Genomic DNA, 16,208 nt, shown 5'->3' with positions numbered 1-16,208 from the left:
ACTACAGTCCACTTCTTACACTGTCCTCTCAGTTGCGATCAGCAACCAAACTCAGAAGCACCAATAGTTTCCTGTTGGATGGAAGCTCATTTGTAACAAAAGTGAAAACTTCAGTGTAAACTGGACACAGTCAAGTCACACCTAGTTAGTACTAAGCCAGTTACAGAACTAAAAAATATGTTACTAAGTATTGCAGTAGTATCTGAATACTACTGTGTGTTATATTAGGGCTAGTTTAAAAACAAACAAAAATATTCTTCAGTTTCATTATCAAAATAAGTCAATAACAAAGTCCTGCAACCTCCTGTTCATCTGTTTTGTTATGGCAAATCTGCACACTATAAAATAGAGCCAAAAAAAAAAAAGATTCTGAAGTAGAAACTTGCCTAATCAGGACCTCATTAGTGTTTTTCAGTTCTAACACCATGACAGACACAGATCCTTCTGAAGGAATGATTAGAGGAGGAACAGTTATGTTCTCTGGATACTGGTCCTTGGATTCTTCAAACTGTTTTTCAGCTGCAGCCTTCACATCATCAGGCTTCTGGACTTTCTCAGCGACATTCAGACTTTCATCAACGCGTCTTTGCGGTTTAGCATAGAGGATGGCCTTCCTTGGGACTTCAGATACATAGTCCACTACACATACACCTGAGAGCAACTCCAGATTATTTAGAATATCTTCTGGAAATTTTACTTGGTAAGTGTCTTGGTACAATTTGGGAAGTGCATTTGCCCAAAGACCACTGGAATACTTAAGCAAGATGTTAACAACTTTCTGCTTGAAGTCACTACTAAGTGGTGCAGGTGTCGTCCCCGTAGTTGGTTTTAACAAAGAGTCTGCTTTTGAAGAAGTAACGTTCTGAGATGCCTTTTCTTGCTCTGAATCACTTTTTGCCACTGGTGGTATTTTCCCAGCAGGATAAAGCAGCCCATCCATCTGATCACCCCTATGAACTTTTTCCACCTTGGAAAACAAAAAGCAGAGTAAATGATCAGTTGTATCTCAAAGTCTAAATAATTATGTCAAATAAATTTTTGTAATATGCATTTTATACAGACTTTCAAGTGGACATCCACAGGGAACTAAGCCCGAGGCAGTTACTACAGGGTTTCTTGCAATGTTTCCTCCTCCATTTTGAAATATGTATGACTACACCAGTACATGGCAAATATTTAATATACGCACTTCATACAGACTTCCTTCCAAAGAAGTATAGTTTCTCTTTTCTTCTAGAAGGACCAGGATATGATGACACACTCCAAAACACTGGTCTTTTGCACATTAACCCCACTGAACTTCCACGCGGGTAAGCATATCAAAAGTTTCTCAGTTTACTGAGGGAAAGGGGATTGTTTGTATACTTTAGAAGCAAGAGGACACGTGTCAGGCAGTGTTGAAAAGGCTATCTGCTGCCGTGTAGATAAAAAAAAGTTCTAAAATTAACAAAACAATTTAGTTAGGCCATTTTGAACTACATCTACAGCCTTCTTCCAGACTTAGATGTTTTTCCCGTCCGTATGTCCCCTGGAAACTATGCTAGGACATGGAAAATAAGGAGATGACTGGCAACGGCCAACATGGCTTCACTAAGGGCAAACTGTGCCTCACAAATTTGGTGGCTTTCTATGATAGGGTTACAGTATCAGTGGATAAGGGAAGAGCCACTGAGGTCACCTACGTGGACTTGTGCGAAGGATCGGACATGTCTCACGAGACATGATTGTCTCTATATCGGAGAGACAGGGATTTGACAGACAGGCCACTTGATGGATAAGAAACTGTTGTAGTCAACAGCTTGATGTTCAATGGGAGACCAGTGAAAAGTGGTGTTTCTCAGAGGTCGGTATTGGGACCAGTGTTGTTTAATATCTTTGTTGATGACAGACAGTGGGATCCAGTGCATCCTCAGCAAGTCTGCCAATGACCCCAAGCTCTGTGGAGTGGAGGGACCTGGACAAGCTGGAGAGGTGGGCCTGCGCAAACCTCATAAAGTTCAAAAATGCTTGGAACTAGATGATCTTTAAGGTCCCTTCTAACCAAAACATCCAGTGATACATCTCCACTCTTTGCTAAGTTCAGTTACAAGGATCTCACATATTCTGAAGTCACAACCTTGAAAGCGCAATTTCAGAACTGTAGAAACAAGCTCACAGAAAAATTTCACTTACTAAAGCTAAGCAGTTTCATCCTAGATCAATCTAACCATAGCTTAGCAGGAATATCTATGTCAAATTCACATAACAAAAAACTCTCAGTCTCAAAGCAAGAAGAACTCCTGCTCCATTCCTGGAAGTGTTCAAGGCCAGGCTGGATGGAGCATTGAGCAACCTGATCTAGTGGCAGATGTCCCTGCCATGGCAGAGGGGTTTGAACTAGAAGATCCTTCAGGTTCCTTCCAACTCGAATCATTTGACAGGAAAGTTATTAAGGTTTATATAATCTCCACCTTGGTGTTCCTTCCTCAGAGCAAACAATCCTCATCAGTCTCCTGGGTGCACATCACACCAAAGATCAATGAACTTTTTTCAGAGGCAGATTAATGAACAAACATTGAACACTTCAGTTACTTGCTAATACTCAGAGGTGACATTTGCCTTTACGATATTGATGCCCATACCCATCAGAACTTTATAAACCTTGCTGAAGTCATTCTTTTCTGCTCTGTTTTAGCAACATACAACAGAAGCATAATGAATAAGATTTTAAGTAATATACTACAAAACAAGAATAAATACCATTCATTACCAAGATAATATTAACAGGATAAGAATATTTAGTCACAATATACTGAAAAAGAAGAAGAAAACTCAGCCATTACTGTGCCAAGAACCACATATTTTCTCCTATGCGCACCTCTTCACATTCAGTCCAAGTTGCCACCTGATGATCTGAGTTAAGAGTGTCATCAAAAACACTTAAGGGTTACTACACAAGTGCGTTTCCATGTACCTGCTGTGCATTAGATTGTCTAGACTGGTGCAAAAGCAGGCTAACAAACTGTTCTTGGGTACAAGGCTTGCCAACTTTCATGAACACTAGCATGCATGTTTATCTAAAATGGAAAGAAAGGAAATAGTTTTCATAGATGTAAAAAATATTAACCTTATACGAAAAATGTTGTGCACTCATGGTGGCATGTCTGAATCCTTCTTTTTCAGTAGAAACCAAAGTAGTAATATTTTCTGCAACAAGAAGACATGAAAAGGCAAACAAACCTATCCAGCAACCCTCTGCTCCCTGAATTCATGTGAATGATTCTGAAGTTTTAAGGCTCGAGTCTTTCCAAGTAGGCTCACTAAACCAAGGAAACACTCCCTTTTATTTAAGAAGAGGAGACAGGTAGTGTCCTGTAGATATCTGCTTACTAAAGAACACGTATCTACTACAGCATAAAATATAACCAAATCATATACAGTGGTGCATTCACAAAGTTATTAAGCATCTCTGTTAATCCGCTTAATATAAAAGATGACAAAACAATGCCTGGCCATGCAACCTAGAAGGACCAAAGATGATTTCCATCATTAATGACAGAAGAACCTACACCTGTGCCCTCTGGTATCAGGAAAGTTACTGTGTCTCTTGAAATACAGGTGAAAAAATGAGCTTGGTTAACAAAATAGACAAAAACTTACCAAAGCCTTGCAAGGGCTTTGAAATACAGTCAAGAGAATAAAATGTATCAATTGGCCCAGAGAAAAAAATCAGGGCACACTACCTTGGCAGGTGATGACATCCTAGATACAGATGAATTGGAAAAGGTGTCCCAAATGTCTGTGCACTGGATTGAGGAATTTGTTTAAATGACCAGCCAAGGAAACTTTTAACTCCAGAAAATACTTGGCATATCAGGACAGCAATCTGATTGAGAAGGCTGTGTTGCAATGTATGGCAGTTCATCCTGAAAGAAGCTGGTTGCAGAGGTCTAACTTTATGCACCCTTCATCTTAGCTCTTTTTAACTAGCACTGCAACACAGAATAAATTTTAGCTGATGGCACTGTTAAACCTTACACACTAAAGACTGGCAGCAGACTAAAGAGAGAAGATCCTTAGAGACCTTTAAGCCTCTTAACTCCAATAATAGCTCTAAGGTTTTCTAGGCATTGAAGCTCTGTTTTGAAAAGACTGTAGATGCTGACTGAGCAAACCATTTAGAGACAGAAAAAAAATTCTATTTCAGTAAGTTGTTTCAGTTACTTCAGTATAAGAAGCTCACATGGACATCATTAGGCTACTATTTCTTGCATACAAGTTAATGTTCAAGGTGCAGCAGAGTTCTCCAGACAGTGCTATGGTCAAGCACCTTCAAGAATGTACAACACTACAGAAAACTTTTAATTATAAGCAAACAGTTTCACTTGTGAGCTGCGTTTCAGAACAGACACCTGTTGTTGACATGCAACTTAGGTAAATGCTTTGGTGTGATGACAGTTCTCACCAACTTGACTTTCCTCAGCAGTACATGAAGTTCAACTCCCAGCAAGCTGGTGCTTAAAGAAGTGAGGAAGGTATTCCTGGCCTTGACCAGCAGTACTTCGCAGCTGTACAAATGGCTGACAGCATCTTTTCTCTGCCAGAGGCAACCCCTACAACTTCAGGTTCCCGTTTTTGCCAGTAATTCTACCGTAGGCTCTCCAAAGGCAATGGTGAGATGCTGCTTCAACATTAATGTTCCACTCCCCCTTGTTCTTCTAAGTAGTTGCCTCTGAACGTGACAAAATTTAAGCTACCAAGCTATTCAGTATGCATGCAAACTCTGGGGGGAAAAAACCAAACAACAAAACCGACTTGTGCAATGTTCCTGAAAGGCCGAAGATCTCCACTGCACATGGCGACATCAGAAACACTAAAGAGCTTTTCCTTACAAGGCTGTAGAAGCCCCTTACGTCATCCCGTTATAGCTTATCCTTGTGATCCACTCCAGCTTTTATAGTGTCTAGTCCAATATGCAATAAATTGTGTTTCACGTGAAGCTATGATACCTAACTTCTTACTCTCCATGTCAAAAGGACATATTAAAGCGCCTGTCTTCAGTCAAACCGCATGCCAAGTGGGAATTTGGAATAGGACAGGAATAGGACTGGAATGGGTTGCCCAGAAAGGCTATAGAGTATCTCTTATTAAAACAGGACCAGATACAGTCCTGGGCAAACTGCTCACGGTGACCCTGCTTGAGCAGGAGGGTTGCATTACATAATTTTAAGACATCCCTTCCAATCTCACCGATTCTGTGATATGCTCATGCAAAGTTAGAAGAACTGGTTCAGTTCTTCTGAATTTCAAATCAACTTCAGTTGTCAGGATGTATAAACTAATTTAAAAAAATCGCAGGCCTCTTAAAATGCTAGAGAAGGCAAAATAATTTTGAAAGGTTTTTGATTTAATAGCCTTTTCAGTCACTAACCCTAACAAGTATGGCAGCTTCATTAAGGGGACTCAAAAACCACACCATTGAGCTGAGTGGTGTAGCTGACATATCTGAGGGACATCCAGAGGAATCTGGACAAGCTGGAGAAGTGGGCCCATGTGAACCTCATGAGGTTCAATGACATCAAATGCAAGGTCCCACATCTGGGTTGGGGTAATCCCTGCTATCAGTACAGGCTGGGGTGGGTGAAGAGACTGTGAGCAGCCCTGCAGAGAAGGACTTAGGGGTGCTGGTGGATGAAAAGCTGGATATTAGCCACCAACACACACTTCCAGCTCAGAAGGCCAGTAGCATCCTGAGCTGCATCAAGTGAAGCATGGCCAGCAGACTGAGAGGTGATTCTGCCCCTCTGCTCTGGTGAGACCTCACCTGCAGTTCTGCATCCAACACCACAGGAAAGACACAAATCTCTTGGAGTGGGTCCAAATGAGGGTCACAGAGATGATCAGAGGGATGGAACACTTCTACAAAGAAAGGTTCACAGTGTTTCGTTTGTTCAGCTTGGAGGAGCAAAGGCTCTGGGACACCTTATTGCAGCCTTTCAGTACTGAAAGAGGGATTAATAGAAAGATGGGGACAATCTTTTACGCAAGGCCTGCTGTGACAGGACAAAGGGCAATGGTTTTAAAGTGGGTAGATATAGAATCAATATAAGGAAGAAATTTTTTTGAGGGTGGTGAGACATTTGAACAGGTTGCCCAGAGAGGTGGTGGAGGTCCCATCCCTAGAGGCATTCAAGGTCAGGCTTGACGGGGCTCTGAGCAACCTGACCTAACTAAAGATGCAGGATGGTTACACTAGATGACCTTTAAAGGTCCCTTCCAAACTAAAGCATTCTATGATTCTAAAAGATTAGTTATGATAATCAGACTGGCAATAACAACAATAAATTTTGGTGGACTCTTTATAGCAAATACAGAAGATACTTCTAGCCCTTCAACTGAAGTGAAAATTTTCAGATGTTACAATGGCTGAAATTTTTCTGTTTCTGGTAGTCATGACTTCTGTACTTACCTGAAATGTTAAAACACAAGTCATATGGGGCATTTATTTCGTTATTTGACTAGAGGATCCTTATTGCCAAGATACCCTTTGCTCAGGTTCAGCTAGTGCTCAGGGCTGGGGTGGTAAGCTCTGCAAAGTTCAAGAGTGTCTTTAGGATGCCCCCTTCTGCCCACCCTCCTTGCCTTCCAACTTCATTATCTTGCAGTGAAGATATATTACACCACAGCAAAGATAATAATTATGCACAGTTCCTGGTGCTTTTGGGACTCTGACTTGTGAAAACACACAGTTATAAGTGAAACTCTGATGCAGTAAGCCAGCAGAGACAAGCTAACAACTTTGCACTGTTGAGAGCTATGCTTACTCCTGACAACCTTATTTCAACATTAAGGATCAACAGATATCTTTGTCAATGGTTCTTTTGGGGTACATTAATTTTCACCTCATAATGAAGTCTTCCTACTGGGTCAGAGAAGTGCGTGATTTAACATACACGTTGTTGCAAGGGTGTGAGAAGCAGAACAAGGAAAAATGCTGTCAAATGGAGTCTGATTTCATCTGGTGGGTCATGATGCTGTCCAGCTCCTCATCAGTAAGACTGATCTTCAGGAACCTGAAGTTACAGCTTGTTCTAGTGCTTTGTTTGGACAGCAAAGGTATTCTAGATCCTGCACCCTCAACTGGCTTACCTCCACATATATTATGACACTACCTTCTCAGCAAGGTTGATACCAAATGTATTTTGCTCTGTGCTATACTATATACATAACACATCTAGTTAAATTTTAGACAGAACATATCTTCTGTTCACTGAACTCCATTCTAAATGATTATTGGCTTTGTATCTAGTACTGAGATACCTACCTGTCCTGGGTTTAGCTAAAAACCCAGTCCTGTTTAGTGATTTTTACTTTCCAGTTTAGCCCCTTCTAAGAGGCTGCACTTTCTGAAGTTGGCAGCATGTTTTTGCAGACAGTGTGTGCTCCTGGCAGTGATAACACCTGATGTTACCGTCACTGCCTGGCACTGGGATGCAGAAAGGCTCTTGTTTATGCTCCGGTATTATATATTCTTTAGCTTATTAAAAACCAGTAAGACAACTAGCTGAGGGTTGGTAGATTACTGGAGATGAAATTGGCCTCTGATGACAACAAATTAATGGTTAAACTGATAGGCAGCCAGAGTCAGTAGGATATTTTTATGAAGAACACCTTTGTTCTAGAACTGTTGAAAAGCAAGTACACCTCTTCCAGCGCAACTGGAACTTCCAGCATCAGAATAGCATTATTATTTTTCTACCTGCTCCTTAAGAAACCAGTTAGAAAGACTAAAGCAACCATTACTGCAAGAAAACTCTAGAAGCAAGTCTAGAAGCATGTATCCCTTCTTTCTGCCAGTTAAAAGGTGGCTGCCTACTATTTGCTGCTGCTTCTTTTCTAACTGCAAAAACTGATTTAGCAAGATGGTAGAGGACAGCTTCACTAGAAGACAGCTTGACCTTACAGAGGACTGACTTATTTTGTCATCTTCTAAGGTTGATGTACTAGCATGAGAAAAGACCACTGCTGGAAAGAAGCCAGCACCACAACTGGCTGGAAAGGGTCAGCTGTGAACAATTACATACAGGCAGTCTGAACGAGCACATCTGAAGAGTTGTATCGTATCAGAACAAAGACGTTCCTAGCCTGTCATCCTCTTTGACAACAGCAGGCACCTAAGAAAAAGCATATGGAATAGGGCAAACTTAGTGATACCTCTTCCTCCCATTTTGGATACTCCATAGTTCAGGCATCATCCATTAGTGATAGCATCTTTGTAATGAAGCAGTTTATAATGACTAAGGCCAGAGATTATCCATTCATCAGTGAATGTATTCAGCTGCTCTTGAACTCAAGATGATGGTCAATTCCCACGTACTTTCTCCACGTCTCTTATTTTATAGCCCATGCATCCATATTTCCTCACCTGGATTATCTAAATTAATTGTTGTTTGCATAGAATCTATTTCCTATCTTTACACATCACCCAGCTGAATCATCCTTTCACTCTGTTTGACCTCTCAGTAAGTTATTGTTATTTTCTGCGTGGAGATGGGAGAAGCACATCTGATTTTGACACAAGCTTACACAACACGTTTCCCCAGAGGTACAGTGTTTCCTATTTCATTTTCTACTCCTAAGAATAGAGAATAAATTATCTTTTCAGGGAAGTCTGCTGCCTCCCTGGGGCCCAAGTCACAGACGTCCAATACTGAGGGACAGCAAAGGGAAGTATGCCGTCTCCCTAGAGCATGAGCTAAAGACGTCACGTGGAAACTTCCTAGTTTGGTAAGGTCCTCAGACTATTACCTGTTAGTGGTTTTCCATGTAGGGGGAGATGAAACTGCAAGAGCCATTAAAAGAGTTCAGGGCCCTGGAACAGTCAGTGAGGGAGTCTGGGGCACATGTTATATTTTCATCTCTCCTTCCAGTCATGGGCAGTGACACTGGGAGATTCAGGTGAATCCAGTCTATTAATATGTGTCTTTGTGGCTGGTGTCACCACCACAACTTCGGATTCTTTGACAACAGGATGGCCTACACAGCACCAGGCTTGCTAGCTTCAAATAGGAGGCACCTTTCCCAAAGAGGGGAGAGGGTCTTTGCCCAAGAGATTTCAGGGCTGATCAAAAGGGCTTTAAACTAGTTACGAAGGGAGAGGGGGATAACAATATCAGGCCTGTCTGTGACAAGGTGTGGGATTGCACACCAGGGTTAGAGGGATGAGGTGCCACTAAAGGCCTTCAACCAGTTACTCTGAGGCAGGCTGGGGACATGGCAGCACAGTTAAAGTCTTGCAGAGATGAACCAGGGGCTCCTGAGGTGGTAGGAGCCAATGGGGAAACATCACCTCAATAGAATTAAGAGGTGTTCCACCAAAAGGGTGACATGGCCAACAGCCCAGCTGGAGTCTCCTTCTCTGGAGACTTTCAAAACCCACCGGATGTGTTCCTGTGAGGCTGCCCTAAGGGCTGTGGCAGGGTGGCTGGACTAGATGATCTCTAGAGGTTCTTTCCAACCTCTAATATTCTGTGATGTCATCCAACAACTGAATAGCTTAGTACAACTTTTGGACTATTATCCTGTTCCTTCCATGAGGATACTGACAATGTTGTACCAAAAAGTCTAAGATTGCTCAAAAGATACTTCTTTTGATATTGCCCCTCCTCTTTGTAGGGGGTTGCTACAGGAGGGTCTCCTGTGCAAAGCTTCAGGAGACTCCCACAGTTACAAGTCCATCTCACCTCTGGCCAAGACCAGAGCAATCAGTGCCTCTTCAGTAAACATATTTAAGAGGTGAACAACCTGTTGGGTGAGTTCTTTTGTTTGAGGAGTTCTTTGTATAGAGAGGACAGGAATGTGAAAGAAGCAACCATGCAGACACCAAGGTCAGTGAAGAAGGAGGGGGAGAGGTGTGCTGGGGCAGATTCCTTCACACTCCATAGTGATGTGACAGGCTGACCCCCTGCAACCCAAGGAGATTAATGATGGAGCAGAATCCCACCTGCAGCCCACAGAGGACCCCATGCTGGTGCAGAGGACTGTGCCTGAAACATGCTGTGACTCTGACAGAAGCCTGTGCTGGAGCAGCCCATCACTGTGAGGACTGCATCCCATGGGAGAGACTCATGGTTGAGCAGTCTGGGAAGTGCTGCAATTCTGTAAGAAGGACTCACGTTGGAGAAGTTCACAGCGGATTGTCTGCCATGAGGGGGGTCACCATGATGGAGTAAGGGAAGACTGTGAGGAGTCCTCTCCCTGAGCAGCAAGGAGTAGCAGAGACAATGCATGACAGACTGACCATAAAGCCTCATTCCTAACCCCTCTATGCCACCCTGAAGGAGGAGGTAGAAAACAGAGCAGAGCTGAGCCTAGGGAGAAGTGGGGGGATGTTTTTAAGAGGTGGGGGGAAGGTGTTTTTAACATCTGGTTGTATTTTCTTATTATCCTACTCTGATTTGATTGGTAAATTGGTGGTGGTTTTGTTGTTTAAATTAAATTACTGTGTTTCTCCCCAAGCTGACTGGTTTTGGTTCGTGACCACAAGTTGTGAGTGAGCCCTCCCTGTTGTTAGTCCTGATTCTTAAGCCTTTTGTTATATTTTCTAGTCCCCATCCCCAAAACAAGGGTGGTAGGAATGAAGAAGCAGCTGCATGGTTCTTTGTTGCCAGCTGGGTGGGCTCAAATGATGACAACAGCATGTGTCCAAAGTGTCCCTGCTGTGGAACCCTACCATGACTTCTCACTTTTCTGAAGGTCAACCATTTAAGCCTTGATACATTACCAATCTTTTAACTACCAATACATCCATTCAAGGACATTCCCAAATATCCTAGGACTGTCTAATTCTCTAAAAGCTAAAAGAATTCCGGAAATTCAAGTAAATGTTTTGAGAAAAGATGTAGGAATTTGGTCTTTTCTTGAACTGACACATCTGAATTGCAATCTCCTGAATCACTTACAGAGCTTAAGAAGCAAAGCAGAGCTCAGCATATGCAAAGAAAAAGTCTTTTAAACATACATAATACTCAATAAGGAGGTTTATAGTAAGACTGAAAAGGGAAGCAACAAACATGTTGCCAGTACCAAAAGTAAATTTATTATTATTTTGGGGTTATTTGTGACAAATAATAAAAAGTTTTGTTCACAAGTCTGCACTCCTTTCACACTCACACCTCTGCTGTAATGTTCTCTCTCCCTCAGGGGCTCAGCTGCCTGCATCCCAAGGTTTCAAGGCTGAGCCCAAACACAGCAAACCAACATAACTTTGGCTCACAATTCTAAAAAAATTGCTAAGTTGTGAGAGAGACTTGCGAGAAAAATGTGTAGAAAGATAAGAAATGAAAGGGAAGTAGAATGACCAAAATGGGTTCTCTAATCACTCAATGATGCAGTACTTTGTCATGCATCTAACAGAAAGGTACAATATTCTGACAGAAAAAAAATGAACTTTAGAGCGTGACCACTAGTCATCACTTATTTTTCTCCAAGCTCTAGCGCTGCTAGGCACAGAAGCAGGTAATTCAGCAACACTGCAGATCTGACCAACAAAGCTGTTGAAGCAGACTCTTCTTCTGACTGAAGCCTGTCTGGACAGCAAAGGCTTTCTGGGTATTATATAAGGGTGGTGAGCATATTTATTCACAGTCCAATTGCTCATTAAAGCTTGGATATAATCTCTGAGTGCTAGCCACTACATAATTACTTTGTACTTCTGCATTTAGCTGTGCAAAACGTGTTGCTGCAAGCAAGACGCTCAAGCAAGCTAAACTAAAGAAGGGAGGTAACAGATCGGTGGAGAACAAGGTCAGCCTGAATCCTTTGTAGCAGGTCCTCTTGCCTGAACAATTAAGGCTGAAAACAAGTTCATCAATCTGCAACTTACAGCAATTTTTGGAGACTTCAGCTCACTAGACAGGAAAAGTTTCCATTACTAGTTGTTGTAGCCTAAACATGGAAATTTTAAGTTCCCAGGATGAAAAATATTTCTTTTCTTTTCAGGGAAAAGTTTAGGAATTATTCAGAAGTGACACTGCCTACAGCAGAGGCCTCACATTATGAGCTCAGAGATGGTTGAAAACATATTACAAAGTTTATTGCCTGCTGGTTTGTAATTAAGCTATGGTGATGAAGATTGCTGATCAGTATGCATTCATTAAGAGTATGTGCTGTCTCTTTAAGAAGGTACTGAGAGAAACGCCAGGCTTTTTTTCTCTTCTTCTGAGGCTGGCAGACACTTCGAAGGTAAGTACCCAAAAAGGCAGAAGCAATTCAGAAAGTAGTCATGGAAGCATCTTTACTAATACTGAAGAGAACAACCTGCCCTCTGGCATTTCAAAGGATCTACAGAGTTGTACACCTGCAGACAATTTGTTTGAACCAGGAATAAACACTGCTTGTATTTGAGAGATACAGGCTAGCTTTTATATGAGAACACCTGGGTCCCAGTTCAAACTCCTCCATGCCAGAGCTATCACTATGATTTACATTAAGTTAGTAAACTGAGATAGCTTTTGCATGCTCATTAACAGTTCTCTGCAATATGACTGATTCTGCCAAAAACAGTTCTGACTGCCATTATACTGTGCCTGTTCTATCACAATGTTTCCACATATTTAATGACTGCTTATTTATGCTAAAATGACTTTGCTTGCTTGCTAGAAAGAAGACAGACCCAATAGATAACAAGCAAATGGACAAAGAACACAGGCTGAAGAGGCTGGAAGAACAGTAACATTCTGTCTGGAATATTAGCTATGAAAAAGACTAAAATTTGCTGCATGAATTAGGTAACTCAAAACATACGAGCTTGCTCTATGGATAACACAGGAACCAATCACCAATCAACAGAATTGCTGCTGTCTGTATGTGTTACTGGTGTCTGCAGTAAGATGTCACCAGTGCAGATATATGTGTTAGCATACCACGCACTCAGGTAAACGGTGTTACTCCTGAAGAGCAATTAATCTCAGCGAAACTTTTTTCCCCTTTAATTTAAAGCTATTATAGGAGAAAATACTTAGTAGCATGTACACAAAGTCACTTCAGGAGGACATATTATCATTATATCAGTACCCTTCCGGTGCCACAGTTTGACAGATACTGATAAAGCTAAAAGTGTTCATAATTGGTGTCATGACTGGTCTGTTAAATTAAAACTAAAGAGTTCATATGACCAGTCTGTTAAAGTAAAGCTAAACAAAGCCTTGGTCTCAAGCTGCATTATAGCCTAAATGAACTGTGAGTGCAGAAGAAGAGATAAATGCACAGCAATGGAAGATCCTTAACCCAGTGGTGACGGCAACTCGCATGGCAGACCTGCCAGCGGAGGCTCGGTCTGATACCAGCTCCTAATGCAAAGAACAAAGATGTCGCTGGTGATCAAGAGATATAGCAGGTATTGGGTCGGGGCCAGGGGGAGTACAGGGCTGGAAGGCTTTGAGCTCTAACATCTTCCCTCAACATCATCACATTTCCCTTTCATTTATAATTATTTTGTAAGTCTAATTCACACTGCAAAATTCTGTAACTTTGACTTCAGATGTGACAAACACTTGTGAAAAAGTCTATAGAAAGATAGTAACTACAGAGAGACCTAAGACTGTTCACACAGGATTTGCTGTAGCCTACAGATTTAGAAGGAGATAAATCCACCAGCAAGGAAAAGCATAAAATGCAAGGGGGGCAAAAAAACCCAAACTCCCACATAGCATGGGCAGCAAATGTCATTGGCTGCTGTTTGGGTTGTCAGTGTTGGGAGTCAGTTAAACGTGGCAACTAAGCAACCTGAAGCACTTGCTCCAGGAGGACGCGGAGGCTGACCTTTCTTCAGAACAATGCTACTCCAGAAAACAACGACTTTTCAGATGTTGTTTTGAAGGCAGTCTCACAATTTGGAGGGAAAGTGGTGTTTGGGGTTTTCTTCTTTACTGCTAGAGAAACACAGGACTATGAAAGGAAACACAGGACTACATAACATAATGTTTGGCAAATGAACACTCTGAAATCAGTAGGGTACTGGCATCTTCCACAAAAATGACATTTAATACTCACAGTGCACACATGAGGCCAGTTCTCAAGCTGATGAAGCACTGTTGTGCTGAGCTCCTCCCAGTACATTTCCCGGTATAACTGTGGCATCTTTGACAACCAGACGCCACTGCTGCACTTGCTTAGAATCTCCTTAATGCGACTTTGAACTTCATTGATGGTAGCAGCAGAAGGGCCAGGGGCAGCAGTATGTGTCTCCGCAACAGATGTATTCAAGTTATCTGTTAAGTAAAAATACATCCTTGAAGTAAACATATCCTTATCTGCAGAGAGAAAGACTGATGATTACCTACCTAATCAAAAACTAAACAGGAGATTTGCCAGTATAGCACTAAATCCAAAATGCATCTCTCCTCCCCAGCATCCCTGCTTCTATTGAAAAAAGTCATGAAAGTCTCAGTCATTCAGTAATTGGCCAGAAGCTGAATTTTCAACCACTGTCGGTATTTTCATGAGGCCTTGTTAGGTGTTTCTTCTCAATAGATCGTGGAAGACGTTACAGAATGCCCAGCCACGCTGTTGATGAGAAGCTACACGGAGGCAATGACCCAAGATAATTTTTTACAAGCACAAACACAGCAACAAAGATAGGATGATGTTCTGAATTCAGACAGATATACCAAACAGACCAATGATTTGTGTTTTATTCTAAGATACATCCTGAGGAAAAGTCAGCTTTTCTGTGCTACTGCATCCAAGGAAGCCCTCCAGCAGAGCAGAGAAAGAGACTGCAACTGTTCAGCTACTCTGGACAATTTCATGCATTGTGTGTAGGATCAAGGCAGCCATTATCTCAGCGGGAGGTTCACATCACTAGCTTGCCTGCTCCCTCACCTCTAGTCCTCTCCCTTCCTTTAGAGGAGTATATTTGCTACCAGACCTGAAGCTTCACAAATGAGTCTGACAGGTCACAAAGAAAACCACCATCAATTGACATGCCCATCAAATGCACAACTCATGAAAGCTAGGATTTCACTCTCCTATTCCATATCCCTACCCTGGCAGTGAAATTAAGCATACTCCTCCTGTTTTGAAGCTACTCACACTAGTTTTATGATTGGCTTTGACACTTAATACACAAGAATTTTCCTAGAATGCAGACAAGGAAACACACACATTTTTCCAGCACCATGAAATCAGAGTGAGATGGTGAACTCAACTTGGTTTCTCACCCAAACCTACTTTCATTCAAAACAAGTACTAAAATGTAATTTTCTTAGGATAACACCCAATCTGAGTAGCCAACAAAACTTTTCTTAGGGGGAAAACATACCATTTGAATCCACAGAAGAGCTTCTGGACAGGTGAACTTGCAATTCCTTTTGAAACCGTGGTGGGACAGTTAGTCTCTTCTCAGACCTAAAATTGAAAAGAAAAACGCTTTAAATCTTTTTCCCAGCTCTGAATAGCAATCCATTTGTTTATAAGACCTATAGAAAAAATAAGATGTATTTCACATACTTCTAGCAAGCCCCCTACACAAGATCAATGCTTAAAATGTCCTGGCCTGGAAGACAACCTAATCAGCAGTAACAAGACAGAACAATAAGTAGCTTCTAGCTCTTTTCTTATTATTATTCTGATTATTGTCAGGACCAAAATGGACAGCAAAAAGACATTAGCAAAAGGAAAACATCTAGACCTAATAATACATTTGATTCACTCACCCTCACTATTTCGTCTTTTACCTGGATGGTGTTTCAGTCTTGCTTTTGAACATGATTATGTTCACCACATAAGTGTGTGGCTTCAGGGCAACACACAAAACTACACAGGAACTCAAGGTCTTTTTGTGGATGACGTTGCTATATTGTGTAACAGATTAATCTCTGCAGTGCCCTCCAACAGAAAGGACACGTGAATGCTTGCAGGCATTCTTCTGAGGTCCATCAAGAGAGCAGCAGCTTATACTGGGAGCACAGGCAGCACAAGGAGCTCCTGACAGTGAAGAGGTCACAACAGTGTGTAGCTCACTAGACTTGTTTTGGAAACAATCAGCAGTGAAATAATAGCACACACTGCAAGTGAAAGGGAACAACAGTTGGAGAAAGAGTTCAAAGACCAGGACCGCACCCCTCAAAGACAAATATCCAAGGAAGAACTTTGGTGGAGAAGTCCAGGTGGCAAATGCACTAGTACAGTTCTCCGCAGAAGCAAGGCATGTTGCTGTGAACCCCCGA

The 16,208-nt window shown here is 41.8% G+C and overlaps 1 protein-coding gene across 1 annotated transcript in view; it reads right to left on the bottom strand.

Annotated features, from left to right (window-relative positions):
• TDRD7 (tudor domain containing 7) overlaps positions 1–15,748 on the bottom strand; it is a 29,583-nt gene extending 13,835 nt beyond the window's left edge. Inside the window, exons 1-4 of the mRNA XM_009869441.1 lie at positions 15,717–15,748; positions 15,302–15,387; positions 14,032–14,249; positions 387–967 (exon numbers count right to left, since the gene is read on the bottom strand). Of these exons, the coding sequence (XP_009867743.1) occupies positions 387–967; positions 14,032–14,249; positions 15,302–15,387; positions 15,717–15,748 (917 nt within the window). The remainder of the gene's footprint in view (positions 1–386; positions 968–14,031; positions 14,250–15,301; positions 15,388–15,716) is intronic.
• Between the last annotated feature and the right edge of the window lie 460 nt (positions 15,749–16,208).

The sequence above is a fragment of the Apaloderma vittatum genome, unplaced genomic scaffold, assembly GCF_000703405.1.
Source record: "Apaloderma vittatum isolate BGI_N311 unplaced genomic scaffold, ASM70340v1 scaffold1455, whole genome shotgun sequence".
Lineage (NCBI taxonomy): Eukaryota > Metazoa > Chordata > Aves > Trogoniformes > Trogonidae > Apaloderma > Apaloderma vittatum.
The sequence above is the reverse complement of the archived record's forward strand: the minus strand, read 5'-3'. Positions and strand labels throughout refer to the sequence as shown.